The 17,468-nt window shown below is 44.4% G+C and overlaps 1 protein-coding gene across 4 annotated transcripts in view; it reads left to right on the forward strand.

Annotated features, from left to right (window-relative positions):
• GPC6 (glypican 6) overlaps positions 1-17,468 on the forward strand; it is a 1,234,490-nt gene that overhangs the window by 1,205,756 nt on the left and 11,266 nt on the right. For all 4 annotated transcript variants that reach the window (XM_086330189.1, XM_086330191.1, XM_086330192.1 and 1 more), the window contains one exon: positions 4,356-4,492. In XM_086330189.1, the coding sequence (XP_086186315.1) occupies positions 4,356-4,492 (137 nt within the window). The remainder of the gene's footprint in view (positions 1-4,355; positions 4,493-17,468) is intronic.

The raw sequence follows: 17,468 nt of genomic DNA on the forward strand, positions 1-17,468 counted from the left end.
AGAATCATAAAAATTAGCCATTTATAAAGGATTAGAGCAATCAGTACTCAGAATCATGAATGGGGGCCCTCTTGGAACTCAGAAAGTTCCATCCAAGTCTCATGGGTGTCAGGGGAGGGGATGGCGTTGAAAATAAACCATGAAAGATATAATGCTTGAGTTTGATTAAAAGAAAAAGCAGCATAATATACACTTAGATTTGGCAAATATCGAAAAAGGAGATACCTGTGGGATGTCATGCAATTTTCTTCTTTCCCTGTGTCGAAAAATGTATATAATTGGTTCAGACTCCAACAGCTTAAAGGTGGGGTTTCTGTATGAAATAAGAAGAAAAGAGAAGGCTCATTCTTGGTGTATCTATTGTGGCATGGAATAGAGCCTACACTATTTCCATCCTGAAGCTGGTGGCCATTTTCTGAACTAGTGATGAATATGTAATACATGTTTCTCCCTCTGGGGTTTGCATTTGAGAACAGTGAGGATAAGTGGCCTAAAGGAATAATCCAGGTTAGAGGTTAGGGACAACAGAATGGCACTCTGCTGAACAAATCACATGTGAAGGATTTTATTTTTTGACATGTTTTATTTTTTTAATTCAAACTTACTGAAAAATTGCAATTTTTGAAAAAGAAAGTATATCTCCTTCTAGATTCACCAATTATTAAAAATTTCTTACATTTGCTTTCTCACTCTCTCTTGCTCTATACATCTATATGTTTTATATTTATTATTCCTGAGCCATTCTAGGGTAAGTTGTGGAAATCATATCTCTTTAGTTCTATATACTCCAATGTGTATCTCCTAAGAACTTGACATTCTCCTGTGTTATCACAATAGGAGTCCATACTCAGGAAATTTAACATTAATACAATATTATTATCTAATACAGAGTCAGTGTGCAAATTTTTCCAACTAAACATATCCTTTTTTGGCAATTATTTTTCCAATCTATTATCCAATCCAGAGCCATCCACTGTATTTGGACACCATGTCCCTTAGTCTCCTTAACCTAGACAAACTTTTCAGCTTTTCTGTATCTTTTATGACTGACCTTTTTAAGGAATACAGACCAGCTGTTTTGTAAAACATCCTTTAGTTGGGGTTTGTCCAGTGTGTCCTCATGATTGGATTGAGGTTGTGAATTTTTGCTGCGTAAGTGATGTTTTGGTACTGTCCCATCACACCTGGAGGTACCCAGCACCAAGGTGTTCCATGACTGATCACTTGGTTAAGTTGGGGGCTGCCAGGTTCCTGCCCTGTAGAGTGGTGACCAGTTGTCCTCTTGTAATAATAAGTAATCTGTGGGAAATGCTTTGTTGTTGTTCAGTCACTCAGTTGTGTCTGATTCTTTTGTGACCCTGCCATGAGCTGTAGCCTGCCAGGCTCCTCTGTCCCGGGGTTTTCCCAGGCAAGAATACTGGAGTGGGTTGCCATTTCCTTCCCCAGGGGATCTTCCCGACCCATGGATTGAACCCATGTCTCCTGCATTGGCAGGCAGATTCTTTACCACTGAGCCATTAGGGAAGGTCCAGGGGATGCTCTGGGATTGTGTAAATATCCTGTTCCCCATCAAGCTTGTACCCAGTATTCTTTGCACTTGTGCTAGTTGGCTAGGACTGCATAATCACCAACTGGGTGGCTTACAATAAAAGAAACTTAATTTTTCACAGTCTGGAGGCTGGAAGTCTGAGACCCCAGTGTCAGCAGGGCTGTTCCTTTCCAAGAGGGAGAGTCTGTCCCAGGCCTGTCCCCCGTCTTCTGTGGCTCACTGGCCATCGCTGGTGTTCCTTGTCTTATAGAAGCATTATCCCAATCTCTGCCTTCCTCTCCACAGGGCTTCCTCCCTGTGGGTATCTCCGTATCTAAATCTCCCTTTTTGATAAGAACGAAGTCATTTTGGATTAGGGCCCACCCTAATGACCCCATTTTAACTTGATCATCTACAAAGATTTTATTTCCAAATAAGGTCAAGTTCACATTCACGGGCACTGGTGAGCAGAATCCATCTTTTAGGGTGGACACAACTCAACCCACAACAGAAGCTATTGATGATACTCACTGAGATCAGTTATTACTATGAGATGGCTGCAGAATGGTGACTTTTCTGTCATACTTTCAACATTTCTTAGTTGAGGTTTCAGGGATTTGAAGTTTTTTGAATAGTTGTTAAACACAGAGTGTCCATCCACCTATGGCTGGACGGAAATGGCTACACATATTTAAAACAAAAAAATTTTAAAAACCAGTGACAATATGCATACACATCTGTGCTAAGAATGGTGAGCAGAAAAGAACTAGCATCACTGCAGTCCCTTTAGCCAGTCAGAGGGGCTTCTCTGGTGGTTCAGACAGTAAAAAAATCTGTCTGCAATTAGAAGACCCAGGTTTCATCCCTGGGTTTCGAAGATCTTCTGGAAGAGGGCATGGCTACCCACTCCAGTATTCTTGCCTGGAGAATTCCATGGACAGAGCAGCCTGGCGGGCTATAGTCCACGGGGTCTGTAGCAAAGAGTCAGACACAACTAAGTGGCTAATGCTTTTTAGGCAGTCAGACTGGCTGGAAGGAGGGCCAAGGGGGCAGTCTGTGGACCAAAGTCAGCACCAGTGGAGGAAATCAGAGAGTGTAGTTTTTAAGCTACCCTGAGATTTACTGAGTATAAGCCACTGTTTGGAATTTCATCACTTGCAGATTTTTTTTATGCTCTGAAACAAAAATAACATCACACCATTCAAGGATATGTATCAAGGTCTTAGGTTCAACATTCTGGTCATCTTCAGTACCTGACTGGTGAACAGACATTTCCCAGGGCTGAAATCTCTGTCATCATCAGAATCACAAATAAGCAAGGACCAAAAACTGTACAGTTCTGGAACTACTAAGAAATATAACTCGGGACAACATGAAATGCTCTTTTATTTTTTTGTGTTTCCTCTTAAACCTGACAACGGATCGTTGAAGTGTTTTCTCAGATCTGTACTGCATCCACAGTAAACACAGAATACTTTGTTTCCGAAGGCCACTGATCACAAGTGTGAGTGGTCCTCCCTTCTAGGATGCTGTATAGGTCTGCCAGGCTATCACAATGAGGTGTGGGTGGCTTAAACCACAGAAATGTGTGGTCTCATAGTTCTGGAGGCTAGAAGTCGAAAATCGAAGTGTCAACAGGACTGGTTGCTTCTGAGGGCTGTGAGGAAAGGATTTTGTCCAGGTTTCTCTCCTTGGCCTGTAGATGAATGTTTTCTTCCTGCATCTCTTCACACTGTCTTCCTTCTGTGCACACCCCTATGGTCAAAGCCCCGCTTTGTATAAGGACACCGGTGCTATTATATTAGCGCCAACTAATGACCTCATTTTAACTTTCCTTACCTCTGTAAAGATTCCAGATCCAAATAAGGTCATATTCTTGAGGTTCTGAGGGTTAGGACTTGAGCATATGAATATCACAGGACATAATTCGACCTATAACAGCGGCGTTTCCACCAACCATAGATTTTCCCCATGTTCTTATAGACAGAGTAGAACATCGTGGTGTGACTGCATGAACCTTGATTCTTCCTGTGGAGCCAAAATGTTGCTGAATCCCTGTCCTATCCTTTCGGCAGATGAAAAGTCAGAGCTGAGCCTGAAAGCCCTAGAGTTGCTGGTACCAAGCTCCTCCCAGCCATCCAGCCACAGGACTGTGGATTTTACGCCTACTCGTATTTGGAATGACTCTTGTCTCTGCTGCTAGAGATTTTAAAGTGGGTTTAGGGTGCTCCTCATCGTCCAAGAGTGTACTCTGTGGGCCTGTCCACTGGTCAAGAGCAAGGGTCACCAGCAGCTGAATTAGTGACTATATTCATTTCTTGCAGAAACGAGTAGACCTTTGGGGAACACAATGTATCTCTTTTTTCATCCCTTAGGTATTTATCTGACCTCCAGGCAAATGAATCCTGAAGATCAGATTGAGGATGTTTGCAATAGGGAAATACCTATTTCTCCCAGCCGGAGTGGGACCCAAAGCCAGTTGAGATGCCTCATAAGTTTTTTTTTTTTTTTTTTTCCTTATATATGGCAAAACCAATACAATAGCCTCATAAGTTTTTGATTCAAAGGATGGGAGGGCAGAAAAAAATGGAAAACCAAGAGTCAATTATCTGAGAACCCTCTGCCAGAAGCTAGAGGGAAGTGGAGGAAGGAGGAAGTGAGGCTTCCCTGGGCAATAAGTCCTACAGAATGGGTTCTCTCTTAAAGGTGATGGGGAATCTGTGCTCCTCCCATCATGGACTCTAACCTTCCCCTGCGCGTGTCCTGGTGTAGAAACGGACGATGCCCTGCGAGAATGTTCACTCTCTTTCCTTGCTTTCTTGATCAGGTCACAGACATAAAAGAGAAACTGAAGCTCTCTAAAAAGGTCTGGTCGACATTGCCCTATACCATCTGCAAGGATGAGAGCGTGACTGCGGGCACGTCCAACGAAGAGGAATGTTGGAACGGACACAGCAAAGCCAGGTGAGGGTGGCTTGCTGTTCTTGTGGAAGGGATACTGCACATCCAGTCCTGGAAGGCTCTCCTGGCACAACGCTGCAGACCTGTTTATGAAAAAACCAGCGGAGGGTGGAGCGACAAGTCGTCACTTAGCGACAGCTGTTCAGTGACAGGTTTGATGGGCACCTGGGAGCGCTAACTCTCAAGGTGCCATTAAGCGTGGAATCCTTGTTCTGCACGCCGCCCCCGTGGACGAGGATGGAGGGATGGTGACAGATGCCAGGTTACAGATATCTTGAGATCACAAAGAGCTTTTTATGTTCTCTTAATGACTTTAAGGTAGCGGAGCTATTTTTACCCATAGTTAAATTTGCACAGCTTACTGGGGCTTTTTCCATTACAAGTTAAACAGGAAGTGAACATTCAACTGTAATTTTTTTCACCCTGGGAGAAAAAGAAAATACTGAAGTCTGATTCGAAGGGTAAGGGAAAAAGAAAATAACAGACAACCAGGAAAGCATTGTCCTAAGTCTGGTGCCTTAGAAAGTCCCATTGGAATCTCCCGCTGAGAGATGGCTCTGTTTTCCTCCTCTGCTCTGCTGCCCAAGGCTACTGCCCCTTGGTATGGAATTTCTGACTTTCTTGATTCAGCCCAGAAATGGGGTTGGCCTGAGTTGTCATAGGGTGGAGAAGTTGGACGGGAGAACTGGCTGGGAGTTGGCAGGCAGGGCAGACACCGGGAGAGGAGTCCACCCAAAGCCTCCTCAGCAGGGGCGCAGGTGAGCAAAGCAGCTGGTAAATTGGATTCAAGGAATCTTTGGGGATCAACAGGCAGGTGGAAGAGCTAAAAGAAGGGGTCTGTTCTGGGGCCTTATTGGGCATTTTTGAGCATATGAAACAGCTGTGATGAAAACAGAACAAGAAGATTCATGGATATTAAGTTCAGACAGAGCTGCAGGAGGCACGGGTGCAAGTGAGGTGCTCACTGGGTATAATTTCTTACACTGCTGAGTTGCATTTTTAGCTTCTATTGGTAATGGCATTATTAGCCACCCTGGAGAGAGATTAGCAAGAGGAAAACAAGACAGCTGTTGAAAGAACTGCAGTCATTTCAAGTTACCCCCCAAATATCCATGTGACAGTCTTAAATTATGAGGGTACCAAAGGCTTTTCACAGTATCAACAGTGCTGCCCCTCAAAAATGCTTAGTAACTTAGCAGTTTCCGGTCTTCTGTGAAAGGGACCTTGGGCCAGCAGATTCGGCTGTGAATTAACAGCTTCTAATGTGTCTTTTCCTAATGACTGTACAGAAAGACACTGTAAAGGATGACCAGATGGTCTAATGAATAAAGTTGATTTTTCAAGCTGCTCCATTGCCCATCTGTGTTTACCTTTTAGCCTCGGCTAAAATGGCGGCTGTGTTTTGAACTGCATTCCCATGGAGAGTTACACAGCTTACTGTATATTAGCACATGTGCAAATTTTTTTATTATTATTATTTTTATTTTGGCTGCGCTGGGTCTTCATTGCAGTACGTGGGCTTTTCTAGTTGTGGCTCGGGGGCTCTAGGGCACGCAGGCTCAGTGGTCGCAGCAAGGGGGCTTAGCTGCCCCTCAGCATGTGGGATCTTAGTTTCCTGACTGGGGATCAAACCAGCATCCCCTGCATTGGAAAGTGAATTCTTAACCACTGGACCACCAGGGAAGTCCCTGTAAATTCTTACAGAAGAAGTATAGAGAAAGGTCTGCTGCAAGGACTGGGGAGGGGACTGCATTCCATCAAGAAAATGAATGGGGAAGATAAAGACCATGATGTCAGAGCGAGACGAGCCTGGGATGGTTCAGCCAAGTTCCTCATTATGCAGTCAGGAATCTAGACAGGGTAAACCATTAGTCTAAGGGTAGCCGATGAACTAAGGTGAAAGCTGACATCTCCCAAACCCCAGAGAGTATTCTTTTCACTGCAGTTTGTTGTTGCTGTTTAGTCGCTAAGTCCTGTCCAACTCTTTGCAACCCCCTCGACCGTAGACTGCCAAGCTTCTCTGTCCATGGAATTTCCCAGGCAAGAATACTGGAGCAGGCTGCCATTTTCTTCTCCAGGGTATCTTCCCGACCTAGGGATCAAACTCACATTTAATCTCACAATTTGCATTGCAGGCAAATTCTTTACCACTGAGCCACCTGAGAAGCCATTTCATTTCAATACCCTGACTCTAAACAACTGACAGATATATACTGCCATCCCTGAACTAGGAGAACAAATGAAGTAGATTCTTTGCTCTTTCGTTCGTTCAGTCCATCAGCAATCTTGTTAAGCACACCCTCAGCCCAGGCGCTGTGCAAGGCTCTGTCAATTAAGTACTATGTGATGGCAGTGGGGTGTCACATGAAAAAGCAGAGCTACTGGAGGCAGGACAGTGGACTTTGGAACTTTAAGTACCGTCCCGTTGGCCTGGGGGTTGGGAAAGGACCACATAGCCAGGAGACACACCTGCTCAGTACTCAGGGACCAGATTTGAATTTTATCCTGAGTCCATGAGAAGCCATTAGAGGATTTTATGCAGGTGAGGGAAATCATCAAATTTAATACAATAAAATCATTTGCAGGAATATTCCAGACTTCAACCCAATGTATTAATAAAAAGATAACACTGGCAAATATTTGTGACTCAAATTATACTTCCATTGAAAAGTTATAATTTCACAGGGTTTTCTTAGTTCTCTTCTTTTTACTTCTTCCATTATAATGAACTCTTAATATTATAACTTTATATTTAATAACCTTGTAAGTAGATAACCAACAGACTTGTTGGGTTAAATTTAATTAAAGCTTTCTTCTCATCCAAATATTAATTGATCTAGGAACACAGGAGAGAAGTTGTCACTAAAAAAAAAATTCCACTGAACTATTTTGTAAGTTGAAAAATCTATTTGTAATGCAGACAAGGTATTTTTTCCCTATTTTTGAAGTATGGACTTTCAAATGAAAAGCCTTCTGAAATGTTTAGAAATGCTTGTAAAAAAAAAAAAAAAAGAAAGAAAGGTTATTCTTGTCACCCTGTGAAACAAAAGAAACAGAACTTTTATTTCAAAAAAAAATCTATTAAGTGTGGAACAGCAATGTTAACTAGCATTGATAGAAATTGTCCGGAGTTTTAAAACTAAGGCCTGTGAGATGAGGCTGCCAGTAACCTAGATATTTCTTCCTCTTTGTACAATATTTCATCCTTCCAATTCCTTTAACCACAGTCTCTGCAGCCCTTTTATCCTAAGTACTTGCTCAGACTTGTCTGCCATAACCCATTTTTCTCCTGATTGCTTTCTGAATGCTGCTCTAAGCTCTCTACTGTACTTCCTTGATTCAGAAGCATGTCTATTTCGTATGTTAACATTTCCAAAATCAAAATGACTCCTACAATAGATATGTCGCTCTGTGTCCCCAAGTATGCATTGTTTTCCCCCAGTATGTATTGTTTTATAATAGCTATTACAAAATGAATATCACCTGTTGAAATTAGTGATGACTTTGACACAGAACAGGATACACACAGATGTGGCTGCTATGGCAACTGCAGGGTAAGAGCGGCTGCGTTGAGGTGATGGTCAAGGATGTATGAGCAGTGTCTCCCCTAGAACATGGGCCCATCTTCATTCCTGCTCTCACCTTCATCCATCTCTGGCAGGTCTCAGTGTGCTTCAGTAGCCCAGCAGGTCTGGAAACAGAAGGTCAGGTAGAAGGAAGAGAGTGTGCCCTCTGATGGGAGGAAATTGCGGGCACACCCGTGACCCTGTCAGCATGGAAACCTCCATTCTGACAACAGGACCAGGTGGTCGGGAAAGGTCCTCATCTGCTTCTCCTTCCCTTGCCACCCTGTTGGGACAATTCTAAAGACCAATGCAATAAAGTCCGTGAGAATATCTGGTAACCTCTAAAGCAGCACCTCTCAAATGGACAGGCTAAAATCTGGGGGGTTTTGTTAAAAAATGCAGATTCTGATTCAATAAGTCTGTGATGGAACTGAATTCTACATTTTTAATATGTTTCCCAGGGAAGCAAGGGTTTCTGGTCCAGGGATCGCATTTTGAGTAGCAGGGCTCAAAGGCAGAGTTGCCAGCTTTGGCACCTAAGAAAAGCGGACACCAAGTGGAACACACTCACACTAAGGATTCGTTGTCGATCTGATATTCAGATTCACACAGTCCTGTGTTTCATCTCGGCAGGCCTCCTTTAAGTTCCTATTAATATGTAAGATATTCCCTTTTTTCAGTTCACGCACAAGCCTTGGGGAACATGTTACGATTTGCTGTTTTCTCTTCACCTTCAAGGATACCCTTGATGTTTCCTTTAATGGGCTTTTCCTTCTATTACAAATGGCAACAGCAACTAGATTAGGCAGGTCGTGTGGTTCATACGGAACATCACGCACTAAAGATAGCTGAGCCCGAGCCAGGTTAAAGTCATCTCGACAACAAATTGCTTAAGCTTCACAAGTGCATCAAGAGGGAATTTTGACTTGGAAATGCAGCACAGCTTTCTCAAGACAGGATACTGTCTCCACAAACCTCTGGTCTCTCATGAGATGCCCTTGGGGGCCAAGAATGGATGCTTTGAATCCCTGGTCAGTACCGCATTCAATTAGTGTCCTAGCTCATGCTGCTGTAACAATGCTGCCATAGACTGGAGACCTTAAGCAAAATTTTATTTTCTCATAGTCTGGAGGCTAGAAGTCAACAAGGCTGGGTTCTAATAAGAGCCCACTTCCAAGCAGTTGTTCTGAGCTGTGCCCTCAAGTGGCGGAGGGAGAGAGGGCTCTGGTCTCTTCCTCTTCTTGTAAGGGTGCTAATTCCATCATAGGGGCTTCACCTTCATGATCTAATTACCTCCCCATGACCCCACCTCACAACACCATCACACTGAGTTTTAGGGCTTCAATCTATAGATCTTAGCAGGACACAAACATTGTCTACAGGGCTTCCCAAGTGGTACTAGCAGTAAAGAACCCACCTGCCAATACAGCAGACATAAGAGATGCAGGTTCAATCCCTGGGTCGGGTAGGTCCCCTGGAGGACAGCATGGCAACCCACTCCAGTTTTCTTGCCTTGAGAATCCCATGGACAGGGGAACCTGGTAAGCTACAGTCCTCAGGGTCACAAAGAGTCAGACATGATTGAAGCAACTTGGCACACACGTGCATGTAGGTCAATCCCAGGTTTCCCAATTCATCCTACCTGTCCCCCCAACCTCCTCCCCACATCCACACATCTCATTCTCTACATCTGTGTCTCCATTCCTGCCCTGGAAATAGTTTCATCTGTACCATTTTTTTTTCTAGATTCCCCACATATGCATTATTATACAATACTTGTTTTTCTCTTTCTGACTTAACTTCACTCTAGGCTCATTTATGTCTCTACAAATGACCCAACTGACATAACCATGTTGAATCACATCACCTGTGTCTTTCATGAGGACTTTGTTCTCTTCACAGGGATCCTTTTTCTAAGCTCACAGATGTTAAAAAGAAAAAGGGAATGTAGAAGATAATGGGATGGTGCAGGAGGAATGTGATGAAATCCAGTCTGAGGCAGGTTCCCAAAGGCTATGGATCCCAGGACAGAACATAGACAATCTCAGAGTCTTCAGGGTTTCTTGAGTTAGTTATAGCCATACTCTTTCTTTTCTCCCTTTAAAGTTGGCAAGACAGCTTCCTGGTTCCGTCCTTGTCAGCTAGTATTTAGCCAGAACTGTGTCTTTTCCGGAGAAGGCAATGGCACCCCACTCCAGTACTCTTGCCTGGAAAATCCCATGGGCGGAGGAGCCTGGTAGGCTGCAGTCCATGGGGTCGAGAAGAGTCGGACATGACTGAGCGACTTCACTTTCACTTTTCACTTTCATGCATTGGAGAAGGAAATGGCAACCCACTCCAGTGTTCTTGCCTGGAGAATCCCAGGGATGGGGGAGCCTGGTGGCTGCCGTCTATGGGGTCGCACAGAGTCGGACACGAGGAGGCCATCAAGAGGCCGGCTGGGAGACAAGGATTAATTGGATCCATTGGTAATGCAGCTTTTGCCAGGAGTCTTTGCTGTCTTTTAAGGCATCTGATCCTCACAGAAATGACTGTGTCCCCCAAGGAAATCCTCCCTGAGGCCAGGAGGTAAATACAGTAAATTGTAGGAAATAGGAAAAGTAGAAAAATCTAGAAAATAGGTCAGTCACTCTCAGCAGCCACCAAGTGGATTGACTAAGCGAAAAAACTAGGAAGTCATGAGTGGGTACATGCGAGCAGCTGGCAGAGTGGTGAAATGGTGTGTAGTGATGAGAAATGTGTCAGAGACAGCAACTTGGCAGATCTGGAGTATTGTCTTAGTCTGATTGCAGGGTATGTCCAAAGCAGTCCAGCTGTGTTTGAAAGAACTATAAAATATTTGATGTATACGCAGCCGGGCAAGCATCTGGGGAAAGTGGGAAGCCTGTCTGGGATGAGAACAGGCGACTCTCCAACCTGGCATAGCTAAAAGCCCGGTTCCCTTCTCTGGGATGTTCAGGAGGGAAGACCCCACGAAGGCTGACTGCCTTGGGGGGAGCAGGATACTGTGTGCCCCTCCTGGAAATGATAAGAAACATGGCTACAGACAGGAGGAAAGAAGCATGTTGTGTCGGCAGCTCGGAGCCCTGGGGCCTGGCTCGTGGGTCTTTCCTCCCTCCCACCCTGGAGTCTGCTGACTCCGGTTCTACCAAGAAAGGATGGTGTCGGCAGCTCCTGCCAATGAGTTGAGAAGCCAAGTCAAAGAGTTTAGCTTCTGTTCACTGGCACAGCCAATGAGCGGTGTGTCCTCCAAGGGTTCCAGGCCATTTCATGCCCCACATCCTCCAGCTGGAGGAAAGCCACAGCAAATCACTATTCTGTCCATGAATCCAGGCTTTAAAGCTTGGAATTGTGCTGCTGTCAGCCCTCCTAAGAAACAGGTTCAGCATTTGAGGGAGCTATGTTAACAACTTAATTTTCATAAGGATGCATTGCAATTGTATAGTGTATTATATTTATCAAGCAATTTCATATCACTTTACTTAATATGGCAGCTTATGAAACAAACAAGGTAAATATTATATATACAGATATATACATACAGTTATATCCCTTATATAATGGCTTTTATATTATATGGATAGTACTGTGTGTGTGTGTGTGTGTGTGTGTGTATATATATACACTACTTACTATGTATATACATATATATACTATATATGGGCTTCCCTGGTGATTCAATAGGTAAAGAATCTGCCTGCAATGCAGGAGGCCCAGTTTCAATCCCTGGGTCAGAAAGACACCTTGGAGAAGGAAATGGCAACCCACTCCAGGATTCTTACCTAGAGAATTCCATGGACAGAGAAGCCTGGTGGGCTACAGTCCATGGAGTTGCAAAGAGTCGAACATGACTGAGCAACTAACACTTCTACTTTCACTTTTCACATTATATACATATACACATATAAATATAGTGCATATATATAGTAGCCAAGTTAGTTACCCATAATCACACAGCTGGATTCCAGAGAGATCTCAGGTGTCCTGGGTCAGCCTCTGTGCATTTGACCATGTCTCAGTGTCCCATCTCTTTGAAGTACCTAAGGCCACAGACCACTCCAGCTCAAAAGTCTTCAAGAATTTATAAGTCCGCTTAAAACCTAAAGTCACAGTATGTTTTGAATAATACCACTTTGCAGCAGCCCGGAAAAATGGAGAAAGGAAAAAATAGAAAAGTTCTCAAGAACTTTAGAAAAATGGTACTTAAAAGTTAGAAATTTTAAAACTGTGGTAAAACATATATAACTTGGATTTTAACATTCCTGCCATTTTTCAAGTGTCCAGTTCAGTGGCATTAAGTACATTCACAGGGTTGTGCACCCATCACTGCCATCCATCCACAAAAATCTTCACCTTCCTCAGCTAAAGCTCCACACTCAAACAATAATTCCCCACACTTCCCTTCCCCGCTGCCAGTCCCAGCCACCACCATTCTGCTTTATGTCTGCAAATGTGACTATTTCAGGTACCTTCCATAAGTGAAATTATACATTTGTGCCTCTGTGATCGGCTTATTTCACTTAGCATGATGTCTTTAAGATTCATCCATGTTGGCATGTTGTCGTTTTTGTTGTTGTTCAGTCGCTCAGTCACGTCCGACTCTTTGTGATGCCATGGGCTGCAGCACGCCAGGCTTCCCTGTCCTTCACCATCTCCCGGAGCTTGCTCAAACTCCTGTCCATTGAGCCAGTGATGCCATCCAACCATCTTATCCTCTGTCTTCCCCTGTTGGCACGTTAACATGTGTCAGAATTTTTTTATTTTTTTGGCTGTGCCATATGGTTTGCCAAACTTACCAGATCTTAGTTCCTGACCAGGGATTGAACCTGAGTCCTCGGTAGTGAAAGCATGGGGTCCTAACCACTGGACCACCAGGAATTCCTGTTCTTCCTTTGTAAGGCTGAATTATTTTATGTATAGACCACTTTTTGCTTATGCATTCATCTGTCAGTGGGCACCTGGTTCGCTTTCACTTCTGGCTGTTGTAAATAATGCTGCTGTCAACAGAGAAATATCTATTTGAGTCCTTGCTTTAAATTCTTTTGGATATATACCCAGAAGTGAAATTGCTGGATCAGATGGTAGCTCTATTTTTACTGTTTTGAAGAGCTGCCATACTGTTTTCCATAGTGCTGCGGCATTTTACGTTCCCTCTAGCTTGAGCAGGAGTTGATATTTCTCCATGCTCCATCCATCCCGAGCCCACTGACAGCAGCGTCCTGGGTCCGGCATGCCTGCTGTGCTGGCCAAGTCACTCATCACACAAGCTCCACAGTGATATCCTCCACCAGAACCCCTTCTGGGAAGACTTCTAGTCATATCCTCACCTGGCAGAGGGGCTGGGAAGCCCTGTGTGGCCCTCTTTGTAAAGGCTCTAGTCCCAATCACGAGCGCAGAGCCTTCTTGATCAAATGCCTCTCCATCTAATCCTATCACTTTGGGCATCAGGTTTTCAACAGGTGGATCTGGGGAGAATGCAAGCAAGCCGACCATAGCAGATGAGAAGATATGTAATTCTGCCAAACTGCCAATGATTTAGCCCCTACATGTGGTCTTACAAAATTGAGGGTAACAAAATTGGGAAGCTATGCTTGACTCTTCCCGGATGCCACTTACTTTCCACACCATAGCACTAGGTAGTGGCAAATAGTGACACCTCTCCAGTTGGTCACTTCTGGGCTTTCCCTGCCCCAGTTAAATGTGGAGCCAGCCTCAGAACCTGGGCTCTCTGTAGCAACATTCTCCTCCCTTCCCATGTCTCCCAGAACCATGACGGTACAAAAATGCCCTCACATCAAAGAGCTGGTGCAAGATCTAATAAAGGGAAGAATATTATGGGCTCAAAGGTGCATCCATTCTTGCAGGATAGCTTCCCCAGGGGCTCAGATGGTCAAGAATCCGCTTGCAACACAGGAGACCTGGGTTCAATCCCTGGGTTAGGAAGATCCCCTGGAGAAGGGCACGGCAACCCACTCCAGTATTCTTGCCTAGAGAATCCCCATGGACTGCAGCCTGTCAGGCTCCTCTGTCCATGGGGTCACAAAGAGTCGGACTTGACTGATCGACTAAGCACAGCACACAGCACAAAGAGATCAAACAAGAGAGGCAACAAATAACTGGGCTGGCGCTGAACTGGGCTTCCAGGTGTCCCTCAGGCTGCACTCTGGACATCCACAGATATGGCCTCTGGATATGCCCCTGGGGTGACAACGTGGCCATTTTCTTTTCCAACTGTGTTTTTCAGTGTAAGTTTCCATATAGTCTCTAAAGTTCCCCTTTGAATACACTGAAAGGAAGAAAGGTTCTTAAGGACATAGGTGCATTGTTACTTGTTTTTATTGTAAGTGGCTGAGCATCGGCAGATGCAGTTAGAGGCTGGGTTTCTTTGGCAGTCTTGTATTGTTCCTGTGTGCTCAAACTCCCAAGGGTAGCGTTCCCATGTAAGCTATCGCAGTCGGCTTCTGATAAATGAGTCTCAGCTAGCTGGGCCATGCACACAGCAGCTGAAAGAAACAAAGCCCTCCTCTGACTCAGCACAGGTACAGCCACAGGGATCACTGTTCAGAATGTTAAGGGACAACACCAGAACCCATGAGAACCTTTTAGCCCCTCCGCTTCTGTGCCAGCAGAGGCTGGCCGACCCGTGGGTTGTGTATTTCAATGGGCTTTAGTGATTAGGTAGAACTCACCAAACCTGGCACATATAATTGAATGTCAGTAATAGTCAATCAACGTCATATTTCAGAATGTATATCAGGAAAACAATCTCAGAATCTAACAAAGTTTTACACTTTAAAAATAAATATAGCTCCCTGACTCTTCTTCATTTCAATTAGGACATTTTTTTAAGGCAGTGTATACGGTGAAGTCTTATGGACCAGAATTGGCAGTGCACTCTGTATGTTTTATTTTTCATTATGCAATGAATATCATGAATGTTCATGATCATCTTGGTTGTTCAAGATATGGATAAAGACATGGAGCTTATTCAGAGACCTCTAATGTAAAATGGGGCTTCCCTGGTGGCTCAGATGGTAAACAATCTGCATGCAAGGCAGGAGACCCAGGTTCGGTCCCTGGGTGGGGATGGGTAAACCAGTTCGTGTACAAACACATCAGGCATAAGATTTCATTACCTGAAAAATGGCTTAAATATGAAAGTTTCTTTGTGTGTTTTTATTTCTTCTTTTGGAGGCTGACAGACAGAGCCTTTGGTTTTGGAAACTTGCAAAATAACCTGCAGGAAGGGGAAGAATTTTAAGCACAAATATATTGTATGAGTATATGTACATAGGAAGGACAAAATAGAGGAAGGGAAAATTTTTATTTTTAATATATTTATTTTAATTAGAGGATAATTAATTTACAATACTGTGATGGTTATTCCCATACAATCAACATGAATCAGCATTAGGAATACATATGCCTCCTCCCTCATGAACCTCCCTCCCACCTCTTTCCCCATCCCACTCATCTAGGTTGCCGCAGAGCTCTGACTTTGGGCTCCCTGCATTATACATCAGACTCCCTCTAGCTATGCATTTACATAAGGTAGTGGGCTTCCCTTGTGGCTCAGTTGGTATAGAATCCACCTGCAATGCAGGAGACCTGGATTCAATCCCTGGGTTGGGAAGATCCCCTGAGGAAGGGAAAGGCTACCCACTCCAGTATTCTGTCCTGGAGAATTCCATGGACAGTCCATGGGGTCTCAAAGAGTCGGATACGACTGAGCAACTTTCACTTTCAGTGTATATGTTTCAATACTACTCTCTCATATCATCCCACCTTCTCTGAGGAAGGGAAGTTTTTTTCAGCTTTCAAGGCACATCAGGAGAGGCAGTTGAAGAATGCTAATGATAGCAACTAGGCAGGGCTGCCACCAGTCCATCAGATGCCTGGGCTGGATGTTCTGGCACCCCCCGCCCTCCTTGAAATCTACTCTTCGTCCTTCCAACCTTGGTCTGTGTCCTAAAGGAGAACATTTACATATCACATCAGCTGGATAACCCTTCCTTCTGGTTTCCAGTTGGTTTCAGCCAATGGGAGGCAGCAGCCAGAGGTCAGAAGGAGGGACTGGAGAGGTCAGGATATCATTCCCTCTGCTCCCTCCTTGAGGGACCTTGCTTTGGCAGCTGCAGCATCTTCCGGCCACATTCCGTGGCTTCAGAGCTGGTGCATTCTGGTAACAGCTCCATCCCTTCTGGCCGTTCTGCTGTTGCCAGCCCCAGGGTTCTTCATCACATTGGCTTCCTTCAACCCCGTTCACACCTCTGTAAACTGTCTCTTCTTTAACTCTCTTTATTGCTCCTTTGAGTGTGCCATCTGTTTCTTGCCAGGACCCAGACAAATATAGTGCCTTTGTAGGAATTAGGGGGAAAAAAGCACCCAGATGGGTATGCAAGGGTTCATTACACTATTGTCTTTACTTTGGTGTATAGTGAAATTTTCTAAACTAAAAAGATTCCCACAGAAGAAAAGGAAAGGAAAGAAAAAAGCACCCCTTTTGGTGAATGGTGCCCTGCAGGTGCATTCAGGCTGGCCTTCAGCCCCATCTCCCTCTCTCAGCAGATGACTTGGTGCAGTGCCCAAAATACCCTGCCGAACTTGGAAGCCCTATGAAAGAATGGCGTGCATGCTAAGTCACTAAGTCCTGTCCGACTCTTTGGGACCCAGTGGACTGTAGCCCTCCAGACTCCTCCATCCATGAGATTTTCCAGACAAGAATCCTGGTGTAGGTTGCCATTTAGGAAATGGCATTTAGGAAGATCCCCCCGGATCTTCACCACCCAAGGATCAAACTCAAATCTCCTGCATTGGCAGACAGATTCTTTACCACTGTGCCAACTGGGAAGCAGGAAAGAATGGGCAGGTCCCTAAAAGCTGGAAAACATCTTAAAGAGAAAGTGAGGATTGACCTGGGTCTTTAAAGATATTTGGAACTTAAATGGAAAAGTACATTGCCAGCAAAGATAAGATGAATCCCTGCGGAAGATTGCATAAGGCAAGGAGTGCCCCTTGAAAGGAGAATTGAAGCCTGAGAAAGTAGAGATGAGGTAGAAATGGGCTTGGAGTGCTGAGCCATAAAGTGTGAATTGGAGTTTGTGATCAAACAGGCAATATGATGCAGTGTTTGGACACATGGGCTCTGAAGTTAGATCCATTAGCTCTGTGACTTTGCACAGTAACTAAGCCTCTGTTTTCTATTACACAAAATGGGGATAAAATAGTACCTACCTCCTAGATTTGCTGGGAAATTGAATTTTTGTAATGCAGGTAAAGTGCTTAGCACAATGACGGGCATTAAGTTAGCACCCCATGGAGATTAGATACAGAAGAGTGACGTGATGAAAGCAGTATTTTGTGAAGCTTAGCCAGACAGGTCATTTAGGATGCGCTAGGATGGAAAGACGGAG

Source organism: Bos grunniens, chromosome 12 (assembly GCF_055505025.1).
Source record: "Bos grunniens cultivar Pamir isolate PY7600 chromosome 12, Bosgru_T2T1.0, whole genome shotgun sequence".
Classification (NCBI taxonomy): Eukaryota; Metazoa; Chordata; class Mammalia; order Artiodactyla; family Bovidae; genus Bos; species Bos grunniens.